Source organism: Chaetodon trifascialis, chromosome 11 (assembly GCF_039877785.1).
Source record: "Chaetodon trifascialis isolate fChaTrf1 chromosome 11, fChaTrf1.hap1, whole genome shotgun sequence".
Taxonomy (NCBI): domain Eukaryota; kingdom Metazoa; phylum Chordata; class Actinopteri; order Chaetodontiformes; family Chaetodontidae; genus Chaetodon; species Chaetodon trifascialis.
The window spans coordinates 19,944,986-19,965,957 of NC_092066.1; the positions used below are offsets into that span (position 1 = coordinate 19,944,986).

A 20,972-nucleotide genomic window follows, 5' to 3' on the forward strand; every position below is an offset into this window, starting at 1 on the left:
ATGTGCTTTATTGTGACATGTCAATGAAGGAAATTAATGGCATAGTACATGGTCACTGTAAAATATGCCAACAGAACACAGTAACATTCTCTCTCATGACGTTTGGAGTTAATAGACCATATCAGGTACAGAAAGACAGTGGAAACCTCAGTCACATAAAGTTCAAGTGATGATCTTTGGCCTTAATTCATGTACAATATCAGACATTTGAATAAAAAATATAGACATGACAAAATCATTTCAATGAAGCATTTTATTATGGAAAAGAAAAAAAAACTGATGCTCAGGATGACAACACGCTGCCAACACTCAAAGCAAGCCAATAAGAGCCGAAATGTGTTTAAAAAAATAAGGTGAATAACCTGACCCCACCCCCCACCCTCCCCACACACACACACGCACACGCAAACAAACAGTGACTTGAACTCAAGTGTTGCAGAACTTTGGTGTTAAATCAATACAAAATGATGAATGTGTGACTATGAGTGAGGTGACACATAAAACACTTTAAGAAAGCACAAACAAGATGTCTGTGCACGCACGCACACACACGCACACATGTCCCCTGATAGGAAAGACGAAACCTGACTGAGAACTCTTACCAAATGCAAGAGAGAGAGACATTACAGCTCTGAAAGGAAGATGAGACGACGAGCTGGATACAATGGGTAATATGCAACGTTTCAAACCAAATACTGACAAAAGGTAGGTAGAAAAATATCACAATGATACAAACAACATCTTCAGACAAAGGTAATCATTGAGAGGTTGAGAAGAGTTGACCGAACACTTCTTATAAAAGGACATTGCACTGAAACAACCAACACAAATGCTTAAGCAAGAGAAAATATTTCAATACGCCTGAAGGAGCAGCAGCCTTTCAACTTGAAAAAAAAAAAAAAAAGTGTTGGAAATTATGAAGTAGTGTAGGTCTTTTCAATATAACACCATGACCCATAAACCAAGCAATAAAGCAAATGAGGTTTGTTGTTACAATCCCTTGATGGGACCACAGAGCTTCTTCATGCTTCATTGCTTCATTGTACTGATTCACAATGTTAATTCACCTGACCACATATGGTCTGAATACACTATGGCCGAGCCGTTTGCACACTCCATAAGAAAATACCAATGAGACAATGCTAAAAATGTGTTGATGTGACCTTGGAATTAATGAAGAAACATTGCTTTGTGCCTCTGCAGGCAGTAAGGCATTGATGCCGTGATGAGGTTCTTCACAGTCCTTTTACAGTGCCCCAGTAGTGTTCCATTTAGAGCTGGCCCCTAACATCTGGAGGCTGTCTGGATGGGCCAGGACTGAGCCCCCATCTGTAGGTTTGGAAGGCGTCCTTTTTGTTTTGTTTCTTTTCACTTTCTTCCACAACAGAAAGCTAATAACTATGGCAATGTAGTTCACCATACAAGGTCGTTTGGCTGCTGTTGTTGAAATAGACCAAGCAACATTCAAGTCGTTTCAGTATTTTAATTCTGGGGGAGTGGGGGAATCATTTTGACACTAATAATTTTTATTCTGAGATGACTAAAGGACTAAATCATGTAAGCATGTCCAGTTTTCACATCAAATAATGTGAAAAACTCCTCTATCACAAGACCAGCCTTCCCTGTCCACCAAACCTTGACTGGCCAGCCGTGTCCAGTGCTCAAGACACCCAAACCAACTTGGGATGGAAACTCGCCCAGAAAAGGTTATTGCCATGGTAGCTAATGTTGCAGCATTCAGTTTGTGTGGCTCCTCTCAAAACGTAGGCACTGAGGTGAAGAGCAGTTATAAAGAGTCTGGGAAGGTAAACACCACACATCGCCTCCACTGGTTCTACACCAGGACTGGACGAGAGCGGGCCATCATCGCATGTCAATCAGGAGAGAACGGTGGGATTTTAACGCTGTCCAGACTCAATCCGACACTAAACTATATTCCCTAAAGACACTGACCTCATGAAAAATTAAAAACATGGCACTCGACCCATTTACTGTTAGATCCCAGACCATAGAAACAACAAAAGGGATACTTTTGCAACTGTGTACAATTCTGGAGAAAGATCATCCCTAAAGATGAAGCTGAACCACTTATGTGTGCCCCCCCCCCCCAAAAAAACAAAGTGGACTAAAAAGCTAGCCATATGATAAACACGACATGACAAACAAGGACCTCATAACATTAAAAACATACAAATGTATCTGATAACTATTTGTCAAAAGAATAAAACCTATAATGCTATAATTACTACTAATGGTCTAACACTTACAGCTGAATCCCTGTTAAAGATATGAAGCCTGTTAAAAGATACATTTCCTTATTTGGCAAATAATAAAATGAGCTCAAGGGGGATAATGACAGAGACAGAAGATAAATGGCACAATTTTATCTGAGCTATCAGATCAAACTATCAAATGCAAAGAACTACTGTACTTGCAGGTGGGGCGTAAGGTTCACAATTGCAAACGTACTCCTTTGCTTAAAACAAATTAACTATTTCTACATATAATGAAAGCAGAAAGAAACAAAGTCACATCTATATAATGGCACAAGCATACTGGAAAAAATAAAGAATACTACAGAGACATTTACCCAGCGATTGATGATCAAAAATAAAACAAAACTAAAATGTTTATACTGAGATACTTCCGTGCCCACGTTAAAGCATATTGTGTGTGAAAAGACTGAAGTACTCTGGAAATATGCCATGTACAAAATATCTCCCCATATAAACAACATTCACACAAGGCACTTCATTCAGTAAGAAAAGAGAATCACAGTCCTTTCCACTACCAGAAACTGCCTGCATAGCAACAATACAAGGACAAAATCTTTTCAGACTTTTGTGCGGTACCACAAAAGAAGTTCCAGAAAAAATGCTGTTGTTTTTTTTGGTTTAAAAACAAGCACTTCACCAAATAGTAAAACTTTGTTTGAAAATGAAGACCAGAGTTCATTCCTCTTAGCATTTTGTCCCCAATGTTATCAACTTAGGACGTTCTGTCCACTTCTGGTGTGGTTTGTGTCAAACACAGTGCTCCTGGGATATTTCCTGTTTTTTTTTTTTTGTTTGTTTTGTTTTTTTCTGATGGCACTCAGAAGGCAGCCAGTCACCAGGAGATGAAAGCAGAGACAAGGTTACATGAAGATTTCCACAGTGAGACTCCAAGGCGTCCCCTTGGGGCAGAGACAAGAGGGGCGCATGTGGGAGGATCTGCCTGAGTCTGAGAGATGTGGTTGTAGAAAGGGGCAGAGATTGACAGAGAGAAGGGTGGAGAGCACAGGTGGCGCTGTGGTGTGTCCTGCTACCTGGCTCTCAGATTCTGCAGCACTCCGTAAACCTCTTCTTCTTTGCTGAGTCCCTCAAAGAAAGGCAGCAGGTCCAGGAGCTCTGTGTCATTCATATCGTCAAACCAGGATTGGACTGGGACCTTGGGAGACAGGAAAACCACTTGCAGTTAGCTTTTATTTAATACCAACTGAGACTTTATATATATGACAATCGTATCATTGGTTTAGGAACTCACAGCATTTTCTGGGTGGAAAATGTAAGAGGCAGGTGAATTGTCAACGATGATGACATTGCTGAGCTCTCGTCCCAGCCGGCTGAGGTCTTTGACATAGTTCCCTCTGTGAAAAACGCAGGATTCTCTAAAGAGCCGGGCTCGAAACACACCCCACTGATCCAGCAGGTCTGCCACAGGGTCTGCATACTGTTTGAGCCAAACGAGCACAGAAACATGTTATGTTGCTATAAAAACAAAAAACAAAAAACTGACATACCCCAAATTTCACTGCTGCACAACTACGAAAAATGCGCATAATAAATAAACTCCATGTTGTAAAGACACTTTGTGATGCAAATCTTTGTGGTCATATGCTGCAGCTAGAGTGATAACAAAACAGCTCATGGATGCTACACTATTATTCCAAAGGGGAGCAAAGCAGGTCATCCTGCGCAGTTCTGTTTACCTGACTGGGAAGATGCCTCAGGAGATACTACTCTATGACAAAAAAGCACCACTGACACCTAGCGTACAGACCAGCATGAGGAACATTTGATACTACAGACACATCAGGCTCTGAGCACAGTTATGTCTCATATCATTTAACTTACCAATGCATTACTGGCTAAGATGCAAAAGACACAGATGGAGAGCAAAGCAGAGGAAGTGTGAAAATTCAGATAGCATGAGCAGATGAAAAATGCCGAGTCCAAGAAGGAAATGGAAAATGTTCTTCCATGGCCATCAGTAGCTTGTAATCAGAACATGTCAGAACAGAAAACATGGCCAGGTCAATACGCACCTTGGCAAGACTGGCTGTGAAGAGCACGCATTCAAATAGCTCTCCCATCTTTTGAAGAAACTCGTCCACATGGGGTCGTTTCAGCACATACACCTGCAAGACACAGCACAGTTTAGGCCAGGTAAGAGGAAAACAACAAACATGATTCACGTGAATGTCAGGCAGATGTGCAGATGTGAGCACAACCTTCACAGTGTGATTGATAGCAGTATAAACAAACTATGATGTCATGTAGAGGAACACATTTGAGGACTGCTACAGAAGAAACAGAAGAAATTCATGCTACTTATTTCTTGCATTATCAAAATGTTTAGCTTGGCCTGCCCTGCATAAAAGGCATCATTCACAGTCACGGTGTAGATGCCCTCCTCTCTTCGTCCAGTGACTGCCATCCAGTGCAAGTAATCATGAATAGGCTAACCAGGATACACACAGCCTATCCTGGATTACTTGAACTGGATCACAGCCATTCTCTTCGGGCTTCTTCACATAAATGGAACTCTTGGCCCTAATAAAAAAGGTATAATTGACTAAAATTGTCCTTTTATTGTGTGGGTACAATACCTGATGAACGGTACCATCGATCTCCACTGGAACAATAAAATCAGCATTGCTGATGGGCTGTGAGAAGAAACACAAAAAACCATCACTGTCATGCACACAGTTGGTGTAGTACCAGAAGTGAGCAGCAGAGGTCCTGCTAGGAACACTAAACACTAACACTTTGCAATTCACAGATTTGTCAAATCTCTGACAGGAAGAAGAAAATAATCAGTCTCTTGCACAAACAAATCCCTGCTAATTGTCCTCCTTTCTCCAACCTCTCGAGGTGATCATCCTCCGACTGTCTATATGTTACGATGCTTGTTCAAGCTTATGAAGAAACTGTCTTAACTGCAACTGGTTGCCAACATTAGCACCCTCAGTTTTTTCCATTACCATCCCGCTTCTACTCTAAGTGCACAATCACTGTCATATCAGCCCTGTTCTTACTGCACCACCTGCTCCTCTCCTCTGGCTTTGTTCACAAAGTGATCTCATGGATTTGACACAGCTTTGACTTCCTGCAGGTTACTGGATGTATAGACAAAGAAATAATGTCAGCTATGCAATATGTATTATTCTCATTGAAAAGGCATAAATACACAATATGCTTACCTGCATGATGCAGGTAAATAAACTTGTTTTCAGAAGAGTGACAGTTAGGAATTTTTTTTTTTATTATTTATTTTTTTCAATTTACAAATTGCATTTTAAGCAAATACCTGGTCAAGCCAACTGGTCACTGTATCTTTTAAACATAGAAGGCCTCAGACAGCTCGCACTCATACATTGACATTTGCATAGCAGCGCACAACATCAATAATAAACTTGAGTTTTAGCCTCCTCTTACCTTGAATGAGCTGTGGACAAGCGTTTCATCCAAGTCAATCACCACACACTTTTTTCCATAGTCAGATATTATCATCTCTGGTAGGAGGTATTTGGCTGGTGGCTGTGGGGGGGAGATGATGTCAGATATGGTATACAGAGAGTATTTGAGAAAGAAAGAAAGAAAGAAAGAAAGAAAGAAAGAAAGAAAGAAAGAAAGAAAGAAAGAAAGGGAGGGAGAGAGAAAGAAAGAAAGAAAGAAAGAAAGAAAGAAAGAAAGAAAGAAAGAAAGAAAGAAAGAAAGAAAGAAAGAAAGAAAGAAAGGGAGGGAGAGAGAGAGAGAGAGAGAGAGAGAGACAGAAGACATATACTTTGCATAAATTACTATGTAAGGCTGAGCAGAAAGGCCAACACCATGCTAGGAAGAGCATCTCCATGGGTGACAATGCATCTGTGATAAAGCCATGTATGAAATGATGTGCTTAATGGACCCATTGCTTCAAAATAACACCCTACGGTATACTTCCTCTGCCACAGCCACCTACTCAGAGAAAGTAACGTCTTCCATCCCCTGAGATTTGTGTCAGATCTGTGGAGATTAAATACATTTTCTCACACCGTCTCACTAGAGCTGGGTGATTCGTTAAAATTTTACAGCCCAACAAGTGGTTATATTGCCCTGTTGGCCAAAATGTTAAGAAACACCTTTTTTCCTTATTAAACAGAAAATACAACTGTACGCCTTCTGAATTTAAGTTTCTCTCTTTCACTAAACTAAGACCAGCTTTGTTAACTTTAACTCAAACTCAACAGCAACGAAATAAAATGCCTTTCCACTGTTCCATCACCAACTCTGGTTTGGCAAAAATAAACCCTTAATTCATCAAGCCAATTGCCCACAGCCAATATCACCCGACCCTTATTCTCTCAGACAAAGGCCATGCAAAGGTTAGCTGCTGCTGCTGCAGAGCATTGTTAGTTTCAATAAAGTCACTCAAACTGTATCATTTTGAAAATGCAAATAAACTTCAAATTCATTTATGAACAAGATAGAGTCATGTGGGCACTATGCCTCAGTGTAGGAACAGTGCTGTATCAAAAATCCATTCACTTTTAACAGATCTCAAGAGTTGACCTGCATGTAGCCACTAAAAGCTGGTGTGACCGGTATGTTGGTCAAATCACATAAACTGTAATTCCCTCCCTCATGAATTACAGACTAGGAGCTACTGTGGAGCTTAACTGTCGCTAATATTATTCAAGTGCACAAGTAAGTCACACAATAAGTGGATTTACATCTTGCATGGAAGCACCTGAGGCAATTAATGGAAAATGCTTTATACTGAACTTGTTAGACAGTTAGTGTCACGGTATTTCAGAAAGCATTCAAACCACCAAGTGTCACTCATGCTGCACTATTTAAATCCATAGGTGCATATACACCTTCCACACAGCCAGTGCTATGATCGGTTGAAAATGAGTCGCAGTACGGTAGCAGAGCAGAAGCTCTCTGAGGAGCACTGGAGCCCACACAGACAGGATGTGCCAGCACCAGCCCACTCAGCCTGCATGCAAAGGAACAGAAAAAAAACAGGCAATACATACACTAGGGACAGGGATGACCTCGACCTGGTCACACTACAATACAAGAGAGATAGACACACACATACATACAAAAACAGGGTGAGGGGTAGGAAGGAGAACTAAATAAAAAGAGAGAGAGACTAAAAAGGGTCCATGAAGATAGAGAAAACAACAATCAAATGGCATGTGTTTAGTGGAGCAGCAGCCCACCTTAGGAGGGGATCCATTCTCTTCAACAGGTGGAGGCGGGGAGCTGGTGTTGGTGTTGGCGGCTGGTGGGTCCACATTGTAGTTGCGGAAGCAGCAGAAGAATGTGCTGAAGATGCTCCGGCTCCTCTGCTTCTTCAGGCTGCTGTTCGACTGGGACGCTGTCAAAACAAAAGGAAGGGGCGGGAGAGCGGAGGGTGAACAAGTGGATATGCAAATCTGTGTTCTGTCAGAAAAATGGAGCAGGCTGAAGCGGGGAAGCATTTAACATTTGGTTATTTGCATGCTAAGCTGTGGAGGTTGCTGGAATAACTTGGAACAAACTGTTAAATGTTTGTTATACAACTGCTCTTCCAAAAAAGTTGGGAGTCTGTAAACATAATAAAACTGAATGTGATTATTTGCTCATCCTTTTTTGACATGTTTCCGTTTTCTTTTTTTTCACAATTTTAATCGCATTTTGTTGTCAAAAAGAGCATCTAACCATGAGGTGAAGGAATAAAATTTCAACAATTTCATGAATATTGATGAATTTAAGGTAGCACAACATTGTTGTTTTTATCAAAACGATGTTTATGACAGCAGAAACACACTGAGTGAGTGGGTCTGACAGAGGCTACTCTCATGTTTGTACAACGCTCCTCCTTGTTTACAATACTTGACCAGAAACAGATGTAGCTTGTTCATTTTTTCCCAACAGAATATATGACTCTGAGCATACAGCCACAACGTCTTCAACAAACCGATGTGGCAGTGCTTCTGGGAATTTGTTGAAGTGATGAGCTCTTGTTAGCATGCTGCCTCTCTCTCGGGGGGGGTGTCTTCTACATGACTGTGTGTGTGTATGTGTGACACGAAACATAGCAGCATAGTGGTTTTTCTGTTCATTCGTCTTAGGCACCACTTACAGTGGTAAACCTTGATTTTTAAAAACTACGTCCACACTTTGGCAATTTCTACCATATTCTGCATTTTACATTTGATTGCATTTTTATTATCAAATCATAAGGTCCCTTAACATGTTTCACACAAATTGGGACGGGGCAACAACAGACTGGGAAAGTTGTGAAATGCTCCAAAAACACCTGTTTGGATCATTCCACAGGTAAACAGGTTGATTGGTAACAGCTGATGGTATCACAGTTGGCTGTGAAAAGAACATCCTCGAAAGGTTCAGTCGTTCATAAGCAAGGATGGTGACAGTATAAAGGATATTACCACATGGGTTAGGAAACACTTCGTAAAACCGCTATTGGTAAACATGGCTTGTTTGCAAATGATTGCATTTTGTCACAACTTTTTTGGGGTTGTAGTTCTCTGAAGTGGCCACAGTGGTGTGAGCAATACTAAATCCCAACAATAGGTGAGACCTTGACAGTGTGATTAAATGGCATTAGTGTTGGTTTTGTTGACCCGGCCTGGCAGACCCACTGATCAGAAAATAACATGAATGGCTGAGTGACTTCATCAGTCACACATAGCGACAGTTCAGAGTGTACTCTGCTCTGATTGCAAATCGCCTCTCATTCCAGGACTACGGAGCAGGGCCTAAATCAGACACTGAGCTTTTATTAATAGTGACAAGTTGGGAGCTGCACCCTCCTCCTTTTTGCCCTGTCGTGGATCCCGCCACCTGATTGGCCTAGGAGTCTCCATTTTGAAAGCTTGCTTATGTTTCCCCTCCCATGTTTCAGCTGGCAGGTGAGTGACTGAAGCAGCCTGAACATGCACAAGAGAGGAGGGGGGGAGGAGGAGGAAGAGGTGGGAGGCCCTCAGACCCCACAGAGCCTATACAAGGCTGCATTCCTCTCCACCCATTAGTCCCCCACGCTCACAAAACCAGAACGCTTTTGCAACCGAGGACCAGTGAAGAGCAAATAGCATTATGTCATGTCTTTTGGCATCTTGATATTGTGCCACTTTGTGCTCCTGACCTTAAACAAATACCCACCAGACATTAGTCACAGGAAACACTGCATGAAGAAAATACATCAAATGACTTGCCATAAAAACAAGCTAGTACACAATGTATTAGTTAGAACAACATGCTTACTCCTTACAAATACCAGTACTATTTTTACATCAATCCAGCTTTGTCGAGTGTTTTTCCAACAAAACAGTCCTACGTACCATGGTATCTAGAGACCACAGAAGCAGCCAAAGCCTCATATCATGTCATGAAAGGACATAATGTGGAGTTACCACACTATTGTTTTCAGAAGATGACTTCAATTCTATATTCCACAGCTAAAAACACTCCTGAGTGCAGAAAGGGTATCTAACACTGACAGAGTAACAGCAAGTCACAGCTACATGAAATGCTTTCTGCCTTCCAATCTCACTGTCTTTTTCCTCTATCACTGGCTTCCAGTCACATTAACTTCTGCCTTTCAAGCTAGGCCATATCGTATTTAGACTATATCTTATCAGTGACACAAGCTCCTTCCTTCCAAGACAAGTTAAATACAATATTCATCCTTTAACGAGGAAACATTCAGTGACTATTTCAAGTAACTTAAAACCTTAACACAGGGAATTGCTCGAATAAGCAGTGACAACAGGGAAATATGACTGAAACTGTATCTGACCATTTATTGACAATATTAGTGTTTTTATGTTATAGTTAATTTTATTATGGATAATTACTTACTCTTCTAACCTCAGTAACGTTAAATCCCTCAAGAAAACAATATCCCATCTTCTGAGCGGCCCAAACAGAAAGTGGCATACTGTTAGTGCTAACAGAGAAGAGGAATGAAACCAGATGCATAAAAAATTCCTGCTACTGCCAATGTTTCTGGAGCATAAAGACCACCATCTGACCCAATCCACTGGAAAAGTTTTACACAACACTGCAACAACCACCAAATACCAAACTAATAAACTGATTTAGAGATTTGTTTGGAGATATCACCACAGCATATAATTACAGAATGCTTTATTTTAGAAATTCTGAAAGAACCCTAAAGGAAAAAACAAAACAATTGTACTCATGAGCCTCAAGCTTTAGTTAGAGAGCAATGCTGCAAGATGATCACATCTGCCATAGTACGCTTGTTTAAGTCTAAAAATAAGCTAATCAGGACCACACGATTTCCTTTATTAAACTGGACTTTGTCTTGTCATTTCAGCTCTGTGTTACTGTAAAACTGGGACAGGAGGCAATTGTCAGCTTCTTGTGAGTTATCACTATCACCGGCCTATTTTCTGTATAAAAGACCACCAGAAAACAGCAAAGACTACTGAGTCATGCACAGAGCAGAACTGGACATCAAACGCACACAGTTCACCTGGAGTGGATGGTGGGTAGCAGGGCTGGGCAATATGGCTGAAAACTGTATCACGATATAAGTGTTTTATATCGGTCGATATCGATAATTATTGATATTCTTTATTTTATTATATTTTATTATTTAAAATAAGGACCAGGAGAAAAGCACATTAAATTTAAACATTTTTATTTTAAATTTAACCTTCCTCTGATTATAATCCCCTCAGCTATCAAGGCAGAAAGGAAAGAAAATGTCAACACAACCATGGAAAACAAATAATAAATGTAAATAAAAGTGCAAAAATGTAAACAGAGAGAAACCTGAAAACTTTTTTTCTGCAGGTTTAGTGCCAGGAAGTTCACAAGCTGATTCACCTTCTGGTGAATAAAATGTCTTCAAATATACAGTGTTTTGTAGCTATATGATATGCCACTGCCTTATGTCTCTGTTCCTTTTAGATGATTTGTCATCAGGCACTGAAGCAGAGTACCTCTGCATGGCGGTCTGCTGCTTGTGCGGTGGTGCTGCGGTTGGCGGACGTTGGCGAATACGGCTGCGCTCCAAAGAGTGAGCATGGCTAAGGTGGTTAAACAAGTAACCACCTTAGCCATGGTCTTGGTGGGGACAACAGTCTTGCATAATTTACAGACCACATTGGTCTGACTACGGTCCGACTTATAGAATCCAAAAAACTCCATACTGGCGAGCTGACTTTACCTGTTTTATTGACAATTTCTTCGCTCGTTGCAGCACTCACTTCTTATTTCTCTCTCATCTCACTCCTCGCGAAGAATCAAACACGAGAAAACGAGATGGGGCAACCAAACTTGATACTGTTACATGATTGGTGTGTTAGCTTGTGATTACTCCCTACGTTGCTTGGTTACCTGAGAGCGAGTGCCTTTGTTCATGCAACCAAACTTGCTTCGCAACTTCTGGTTTCTTCCGATGAAGAAAAAATGTTGCTGTCAAATGTTTTATCGACGTTTTTTTTATTGATATTGATTATGAGTCTATCGCGAGACATATCTTTATTGTTTTATCGCCCAGCCCTAGTGAGTAGTAATTCACTAATGAGAGGGTAAACTCCATTTAATTAATAAAGTAATAAGTATGAGTGCAGGTCCTTGATTCACACCTTTCACACACTGCATTCCAAGGTTTCATCCTTAGGGGAAAAAAAAAAAAACAACAACCAACATTAACCATTTATCAGACACAGCACAGTCATGCCTTTCAGGCACAGTATATCAAGCACCAGGCTGTCCACATACAAACACACTATGAATCATTACTCAGTAGGTGTGACAGCAACTTCTAGTCAGGATCTGACCAAGACAAGCCACCTCTCTCTCTAGCCAAGGAGTGCATGTTGTGTATTAGAGTTAGGGCTGTGCAGTATACTGGTTCACACCGAATACCGGTGAATATTTTTGTTATGGTATGAATTTTTAATATACCGCCACACCGGTGTATGTGATTACACAATGTCCGGAAGTTTGCGCCTTGAACACTGTTTCAGACAGGACCGTTTTCAATGTTGTGCTTCTAAACGGGCATGGTGCGGGGTATGGTGAGGGTAAACTGTAGTGCTCTGGTGTTACGTTTCGGTGAAGATGGATGGGACAGACATTGAAAGTTCTGAAATTGAAGCTGCAGAACTAGTAGAACATGATGACACAGAAGAACTTGTGCCAAAAAGAGGAGCCGTGTCTTGTAACAAAATGACGAAAATAGCGTATGTCCACTTTATTTCGCCACTTCATGCAAACCACACAAGCCTGGTATCATATGAAAGCAGAGTGTTGATCACAAAGATGTCTGCCTCCTCACTGTGTGACGAAAACTCTGCGAGCTAGCAGCCAAAGAGTAGCAGAAAAAAATTTCGCTAAATCATGCAGTATGTCTCACCTTTGCTGTTTTGTGGTCAAAAGTTACATTCCAGCTCGAAAAAACGCTGCTAATGTCTCCTCCTATGACTCTGCGTTAGTTTTAGATCAATCACAAAGGTCCTGGTGGAGGAGAGGAGGGGGTTTCTAGAGTGGAGGGAGTGCTCTTCATGCGATAACCTATCTCTGGGCTTACTTCCTTCTGGATCTTCATTGGTGTTACTATGGTGAATTTGGGAGCTGCCCCTCGAATCTCTTGACTCTGGCTGTGTCGATCGGTGTCGATCATCAAAATAGATGCAGTTGCGGAGCTATTGACTTGTCTAACTGTGTAGTTATTTTCACCGCTCTGTCTCATTTATTTATGAATGAGCAAAGCGCTAACAAAGGTGTTTTCAACAGAGGAGTTTCTCTGAATGCTTGGACAAGATAACCGCACTCTGCCCAAATGAGCGCCTGGATATACCTGTGTTAAAACATCTATCTTCTAGATGAAAGAAAAAAAAAATACCGTAATATACCGTGAAACCATTCTAATTTTGAAAAATACCATGATATACATTTTTGGCCATGCCGCCCAGCGCTACTTGGAGTCATTCGTGGGTCTATGATTGTTGACACATCATATAGCTTTGGCTATGGGTGAATCCAGCACAGAAAGAAGCTTAACCACTCACACACTAAATGCTGTAAGCAGTGTACTGTAATCTTAAAACTTTGTGTTTGATCTACTGTAAGTGGCGCACTGTGGTGCATTAGTCTAAATAATACTACAAACCTCAGTGAACTACCTTTCAAAATGTATATATGTTAATCAATAGAAAATACACTAATCTAACCTAACCCTTTATTACCTTAATCTACAGGACAAATGGAACTCAATCTGATAATGATGGAGTGAAGCCTCCCACTGAAGTTAAAGAGATAGTTCACGTTTTTTGAGGTGGGGCTGTATGAGGTACTTAACAGTCAGTGTATTACCTACAGTGGATGGCAGTCTGCACGCCCCCAGTTTGGAGAAGCAGAGAACAGCACTGGCACAGAGGCAGATGTATTGCTGTGCACAGGGTCATCAGCAAACTATGTTTTATCAAGCTTACATTGCACCACAGGCAGCAAAATAAGCAGCCATGTTCATCACCTCAAAACACAACCTGTTCACACATTTGAGGAATGTTTTTGAATGCGCTCTGGCTACCACACAAGCAGCTACCAGAGCCTCAGCTCTGCAGTGTGATATGCTCTTTACCTCCACCATGAATGGATCTCTGTCTCAACATACAATGAAAAGTTATAATGACTTTAAGGGCACTATCATGCAAATGTAAGTAAAATACTTGTCCCACCACAAAACAAACAAAGATTGGAATCTATTATTGTTCCCAATTTGATTGAAAATCTTTTGATTCACTTTCTAACCATAGAGAACAATGACGAGAAATACTTTTGACCGGTTACGCATGTCAGTCTATAGGTTTATTTGCATGCGTACAGTGTGATGCACTCTGGTCCAAGGCAATCACCCAGTCGTTTTGCCGAATGACTGAAACCGACATGCTGCCAATCACTGAGGCAGACATCGACGGATCAGAAGAGGTAGTTCAAGACCTTGAGCCCGAGTATATTATGCCACCAAGACCTACTGCGACTAAATGCATTGGAAAAACACTTTGAGGAAAACAAGAGTGAGCTAAAAGTCAAGCTAGCCGGGGCAGACAAGCTAGCTCTGATCACCAACTGCTGGACAGCTCACACAAATGAAAGCTACATCACAACTACCCAGGGTTTCCTTTATCTGGTAATTGCCGTTTTTTTTTTTTTTTTACCAGGAATATCTGCTGAAGTCCGACACATATTAGACTCTCCAATCATAATATCTGGTTAAAATAATTCCTGAGTTGGATATGTAAATACACACACTGCTCTACACACTGTTTCTCCACACCACCCTCTCTCTCACTGCTCTCCTGATTTGGTGAATTTATTTATTATTATTATTATTATTATTATTATTATTAGAGTTTATTTTGGTTGAACCACAGTTGGTGGTGATTGCTGGAACAGTGAGAGGCAAACCAAGAAGGATGGGTGAGTTTTACATTGCTTCTGGCAATATGTCCAAAGATTTAAATCACAGTATTTATTATGTTTTCTACAGTGATGGTATTATATGACAGTATTACACAAATAAGAGGGATACTCAACTCAAAACACGGGTCCACCTCTTTTCACCCCATTAGCAAAGTGAGGTATCTTAAGACAGAAAAAAATGTCTACAAAAAACAGACTGTGGGGCATGTCTATCTAGTTCATTTACATACAGCAGCAAAAGACACGCACACCAACGCAGCATGCAGCAGAGGGGGCTTTCCTGTAACAACAAAACCAGCTGAGCTTGCGTTGCAATATGAAGTGTGGAGATAACATTAGGTCTGACTATGTAAAACAACACAAAAGCAACCTGAAAAAACCACCATACAACTGTGATTATTTAACTGGCTTCAAATGAACATTTGAACATTCAAAATTTCACTTGACTGTCCCTCAAAATGAAATACTCCAGCACTGCTCCATTATATGGGGGTCGACCCACATTGTCCATGAAAAATGCTAACACCAAATTCTACAGGCTAAAACTTACCTAAAATTTGCATTGGCCCTCAAAGCAGTACAAAGTAAAATGATTAGTGCACACACATAGCCTAAGAGGTTCCCAGTTGTTGTTGCTGTTGTTGTTGTTATTGGGAGATTTCCATGAAGTTATTCCACTCAGTCTTCACTTCCTTGCATTGACTGAGTAGATGAAGACTTTTGTGTTGGTTCTTGCGGCCAACAACAGAGAAATTCACATGTTGCTCGTAATACTACCTTCCACGTGTTACAATAGCAAGGAAAAGAGTGGTTACCAGCTGTAACTCCAGTTTTATGAGTAGAGCCATAGACATCTATCTGCATGTTATCGCAGCTACATTAAAGCACACTATTTTTAATATGCTAGAACATTTGCCAAAGTAATGACGGTACTGCAACATTTATGTCATGGCAGAATATGACACCGGCGACGAAATGGTTGTCCTCTCCACCCCAGGTATTCCATCCATCCATTATCTATACCGCCTATCCCTTTCGGGGTTGCAGGAGGCTGGAGCCTATCCCAGCTACAATGGGCGAGAGGTGGGGTACACCCTGAACCGGTCGCCAGCCGATTGCAGGGCCCCCAGGTATTCCTCTGCACAAAATGAAATGGTTAGTTACTGCTTAATGGCTGTCAGGCTATTGGAAAGCAAAATTAACTGAAAGTGACATCCTTAACAACAACTAAGCAAAAACAATGTGCAAAATCTATACTTGTTTCACTTCCATCGAGCCACCATGCCACCCTAGTGGAAACGCCAGGAAATAAATAAACAGGCTAATAATAATATGGTTGAAATTTGACAAAACCTGTCTGATTGAAACCACGGTGACAGTCACTGAACAACTGCAGTGCTCAATACGGACCACAACACATAAATCAATCTTGAGAAATATGTTTGACTCCAGAGGAAGGTGAAGGGATCATGTAAGAGTTACCCATTCATCTCATAAATACATTCAGGTCTTCTTTTGACAACCAAGTTGTTGCTTTTCTCAAAACTAAAACCAAGTATGAGTGTACAAATGAAAAGACAAAAAAAGGATCATTGTCATCTTTGCAAGTAGTTATACTTGGCCTCGAGGTCAGTGGTGCTCTGGCCGACAGGGCAGCAATTCTATATTTAGGCTGCAGCTTGGCAGACAAACCAGTGTGAACGGCAGGCACATGTCGTAAGACAGCCAGCAGAGGAACACTGAGAGCAAAGGTAGTCAATTCTGTCCAGACAGTTTGGAGTCTGTTCAAGCAAGGGAAGACTACCTGTAAAATTCCTCTAGGTCAGCTGCTGGTATGGCCTCATGTTTAGTGACGGGACAGTCAAATCATTGGCTGATTGTATAAAAAACTCAGGAAATAAATCTAAGAATCCTGTTGTAAACTACCAAAAATTCCCACCTGCTACACACAAACAAATAAATAATGATCAAATTTATAACACAGCAGACTATGCCTCTCACACTCAAATCTCACTGTTTTCAAAATATCCAGAAAGGACGTGGTCATGTAATGATGGCAATATTTGACTTAGCCCCAAGGGAAGAATTGTGTGTGACTCATTCTTAAGAAAAAAAGGAAGAAGAGAAAACAAGCAGCACTGTTCTGCTTCATCCTCTAACTCAACTATATACAGTATAACAGACAAGTCGTACTCAGGCAAACATCAGGAGTAATTTTTAATGCAGCAGCTTTATGAAAACTGAATTCTCATTGTGTGAGTGCATGGAGTGCTTCTCAAATTCCCATGCTGATAATAATATTAAATGCTATCAAGATGCACGTGTAACAACAGGTAGGCCTATTGTCTCTGACTTAGATGTGATAAGTTACTACAAAAGGAAACATTTTAATATCATTTACTGATACTTGGCCTAGATTTAAGTTCCAAGACCTACAGAACATCCTTAACTACAACCACACAATGAATCCTGAGCTCAGGAGAAAACAAATATTTCAATACACACTTGTTAGACAAAACTAACAATTAAACTGTAAATCGTTGAACTATCCATGCGGTCCGTAAAGGCAAATCCACATCACAAGCCCACAGTGGTGCCCTCCATTTGTTTACATTCTGTGATTGACTGCCAAAAGATCACGTGAAAAAATCTATTTCTAAAGAAACAAAGGAAAGCAGAAGAAAACCTCCTTTTATGAAACCACAGCCTACAGTGTCTGACATTTTTACTGGAGCAGTGACTTAAACCACTCATTCAGTTTCTTCTTAGCAATTAGCATATGGATTTTCCCATCAACTAACCACTTAATTGACTAATCATTACAGCACTACTCATCATACCCAGTGACCCTAAATGAACCAAGAACCAAAACACGACTATGAAATGCAAAGAAGCCCCTAAAATACTTTCTGATTCCTTTCAAGGAACATAACTGTATCTTGGTAACATTTGTAGTGAGACATAACATCCAGCTCTTTGTAAAATGTAACACTACAGTGGAATCTGCATATTTTTACTGCCATGCATTCATACTGCATGGGTCAAATCCCAACCTGAAATGATATTCACCCAGAACTCCCACATACCTACACTGATAATCTCACATGGTGTACACTATGTTCAAATCACACAGAATCTATAGAAGTTACTGAGGGATACATTTGTACCCTTGAGGAGAATGCATTGTTGTGCTTGAAAGACTCAACTTCTCACGTTACTAATGGTCTGACAAGTGAGGTTTGAGATGTGATACTGATACACGTCCCATGGGCTTGGGTGACCCGGAATGCGTCTCAGTGGCCCCAGGAATGGGAATGACTGGACATAAGCAGCTATGGTCTTAAAGAAGAGATGAGACCTCCCCTGCAGATCACGCATAAGAGTGACTGTAGAAATAAAGAGCAATGACAGACTGAGTGTTAAGTGATAATGAGAGCAAGGGCCCATTTTGACTCTGAGACCCCAACAGACATGGGTGATTATTAAATGATAATCAAAATAATGATTGAGGATGGGAATCGATTTTACAGGTGTTAAGATTGAGGAAAAACCCATGTGTTAAGGAAAATGCAGTGCTAATTCCCCTGACATTTTACATCAGACATTACTGACAGCGGGTACGTCTCCTCTGCCCGCATGCTTGCTTCGTCAGAAAGAAAAAACAAAAAAACAAAAACCTTTTAACAACCCATCAGACCAAACCACCATGAACTTCTTAATCTTAACTTCTTGTGGTCGTGATTCATACAGTGAATCACCTATCAGATAATTTAGACTAGTTTTGTAGCCAGAACACAAAAAGAAATGTGTAAAATACAGGTATATACAAGCGGAGACTTGGCATTAATCACTGTTCATTACTGGGTGTGCATAAACAAATTTTAATGAACGGTAATTCGGCAGACATCCTTAATGGGATAAGACCACACGTCTTGACACGGGAGCGCTCCTCATCCTGAATGCGCAGCAAATACGTTAAAACTAGTCTAACTTATTCAGGACAAGACCCCTCTCATTAACTTGTTGCTTATTGAGAGTTAGTAAGAGTTTGATAATTTGCGCTAGTTACTTTCCAAGTTGATACAGGACTACCATGAACAGGCAACAGTGTCTTCAACTACTAGAGCAGCTAGCAAGCGCGAGCTAAAAGCTAACGTCAGTCGAGAAAAGTAGTTAGCCAGCTAGCATTAGTTCACCACCTTTACATGACTTTTCCTTACCTTTTTCCTGGTTAAAGGATATTACTTCCTCCTCCTTCGGGTTGGAAACTTGGGTTATGATGGACATGTGGTCCATTTAGGCGGGCGTTTATTCCTGTTTTTGTTTCCCACAATGTAATTCGCACTAGCGCGCTTGCTTTTCGTTTGCTAGCTACTGTTAGCTAGCTGTTCAAGATGAGAATGACCAGCCAGCCCACAAAGCCAGGCAACCGTCCGAGGCGAAGTGTTGTGGCAGCGGTGGTAGCCAGCCAGCTAGCACGGTGGTGAAAGGGAGCCAGTAAATGGCTGTCATTTATGGCTCTCCGCAAAATACCATCGCTGCAAACAAATATTATTGTGTGCAACACCGGCAGCGTGTGTGGCTAAAAAAAAAAACACAAAACAAAACAAAACAAAAACGACGTTGAATTGCTAACTAGCTGAAGTTAGCAAGTAGCTTGGGTTAGCAGTTAGCTGTGAAGCTCCGATCATCCAAAACGTGAGGCCGTGTCTGGAACAACGTTGAAAACACTAGGAAGCCCGTCAGAGGATTGTCCAAAAGCATGTATCAAACGCAAGTTGTTCAACGTTTAAGTTAGCTAACACTTTTAGGCAAACAGTTCATATCTACTGGCCCTACATTCCCTGTGCAACATGGAGGCTTTATGTATTTTGAGTTGCATCTGAAGCGGGGGCACTCAGAGTGGGAGGGGGCGGTTTGTTTCTATGATGGATTCTCGCAGGAAGGCAGCGCAAACTCAGCCGCACTACATTGCTCAACCCATGCAGCTGGCTGGACGCGGCTTTCTCAAGCTTCCTTTCCCCTGTAATTACTGCTGGCTTCACGCAATAAATTATAGCTCTTTATTATCAGCATGTAAAGGACAAATTCAAACATAATACACTTTGTTTAACTGAATATGCTGAAGCTTTTCTAGGCTTTGGCATGCTGCCGAGCGAACAACAGCCCAGTTAACAATCCAGGTAAGTAGCTGACGGTAATGTAAAGACCCTTTGGTTTGTGGTGTGTCCCCGTGTGCGGTAAACAGACCGAGAGCACCACCTAGTGTCGAACTTAGGAAACGCTTCGAGGATACCCTGCATTCATAATGACAACATCCAGCAAACAGGCTGCATTTGTATTCAATGACATCAGCCGCAGTATCGCGCTTTGAAGAGACTGGATGGTTTGTAGCCCACTATCTTGGTTTATTTTCCGTATATGTGTCTGAAGATAGAGAGTGACACCCCTTGGTATGAACCGTTTAGGCTGGTAAGATACCGTTTTCTCACAGAGTTGCTTTTTGATTGAGGACTTAAAAACATGTCATCTTATAATAGGAAACATATGACTGAAAACTGAGAAATCAAAAAAATCCTCGAGACCTTACTATGTGGTTGCATATTGTAATACCACAAAGTAAAGAGAATATTCTATCTAGAAAACAAAACACTTCATCATAAAAAAAACCCCCAACAACTTAGAAGTAACTGCTTCAGTCGCTGCCGATTGGTGAACATGAGAAATTTGTAGCAGCGTTTGTAATTGCTCAGATTTCATTTAGTAAATTGTTATATTTGCTAATCCATCAAATTGTTTGACTAGAGACTCATCAGAGGTCTGGCGGTGTGTCACTTTAATGATGCATGCTGGAGATGCTGCTATTGATTGATGCGACTGCTTTCCTCCCCATTTTTAACCATTGTCCCAGAGTGTTTTTGCGCTCCAGTAAGGTCTGATGGGCTCGGCGTGGACCACCCCTCACTGCGGTGCAGTAGTGAAAGATAAATATATCCCCCTCCTCCTCCTTTCGTTGAGTCCGCAACATCCTGACTGGCCGAGGCTGGTGATCGCAGGCAGCGGCAGCGGCAAGCCCCCCACAAGACGGATGAATTAGAATACCTGCTGCAACCACCGCCACCCCCTTTTTTTCCTTTTATTTATTTTACATAGTGAAGAGTCGGCCTCTAAACACAGCTGCCCTCATCTTGAGTGTGAAGCGGATACAAGGTTAGTAAAAACACATCTCTTTTATTTGTGCATAGGGTTGAA

The 20,972-nt window shown here is 41.1% G+C and overlaps 2 protein-coding genes across 8 annotated transcripts in view; one reads left to right on the forward strand and one right to left on the reverse strand.

The window, feature by feature from the left end:
• On the reverse strand, positions 1-19,971 carry LOC139338401 (CTD small phosphatase-like protein). Of its 4 annotated transcripts, XM_070973360.1 has the most exons (8): positions 18,941-19,971; positions 7,472-7,629; positions 7,283-7,315; positions 5,700-5,801; positions 4,871-4,927; positions 4,307-4,399; positions 3,526-3,711; positions 1-3,429 (listed from the first exon to the last, which is right to left on the reverse strand). In XM_070973360.1, the coding sequence occupies exons 1-8, from the start codon at positions 19,014-19,016 to the stop codon at positions 3,304-3,306; spliced, it is 831 nt and encodes a 276-aa protein (XP_070829461.1). In that variant the 5' UTR covers positions 19,017-19,971; the 3' UTR covers positions 1-3,303. The 4 variants fall into 4 exon arrangements, with proteins under 4 accessions (XP_070829461.1, XP_070829463.1, XP_070829460.1 ...); XM_070973362.1 differs by lacking the exon at positions 7,283-7,315 and having other exon boundaries at positions 18,941-19,704; XM_070973359.1 differs by lacking the exon at positions 18,941-19,971 and having other exon boundaries at positions 7,472-7,799.
• Positions 19,921-20,972, forward strand: part of hhatla (hedgehog acyltransferase like, a) — an 8,976-nt gene continuing 7,924 nt past the window's right edge. For 3 of the 4 annotated variants that reach the window (XM_070973352.1, XM_070973354.1, XM_070973353.1), the window contains exon 1: positions 19,921-20,930. The gene's annotated coding sequence lies outside the window, so the exon portion shown is untranslated. The remainder of the gene's footprint in view (positions 20,931-20,972) is intronic. The other variant, XM_070973355.1, reaches the window with a different exon arrangement.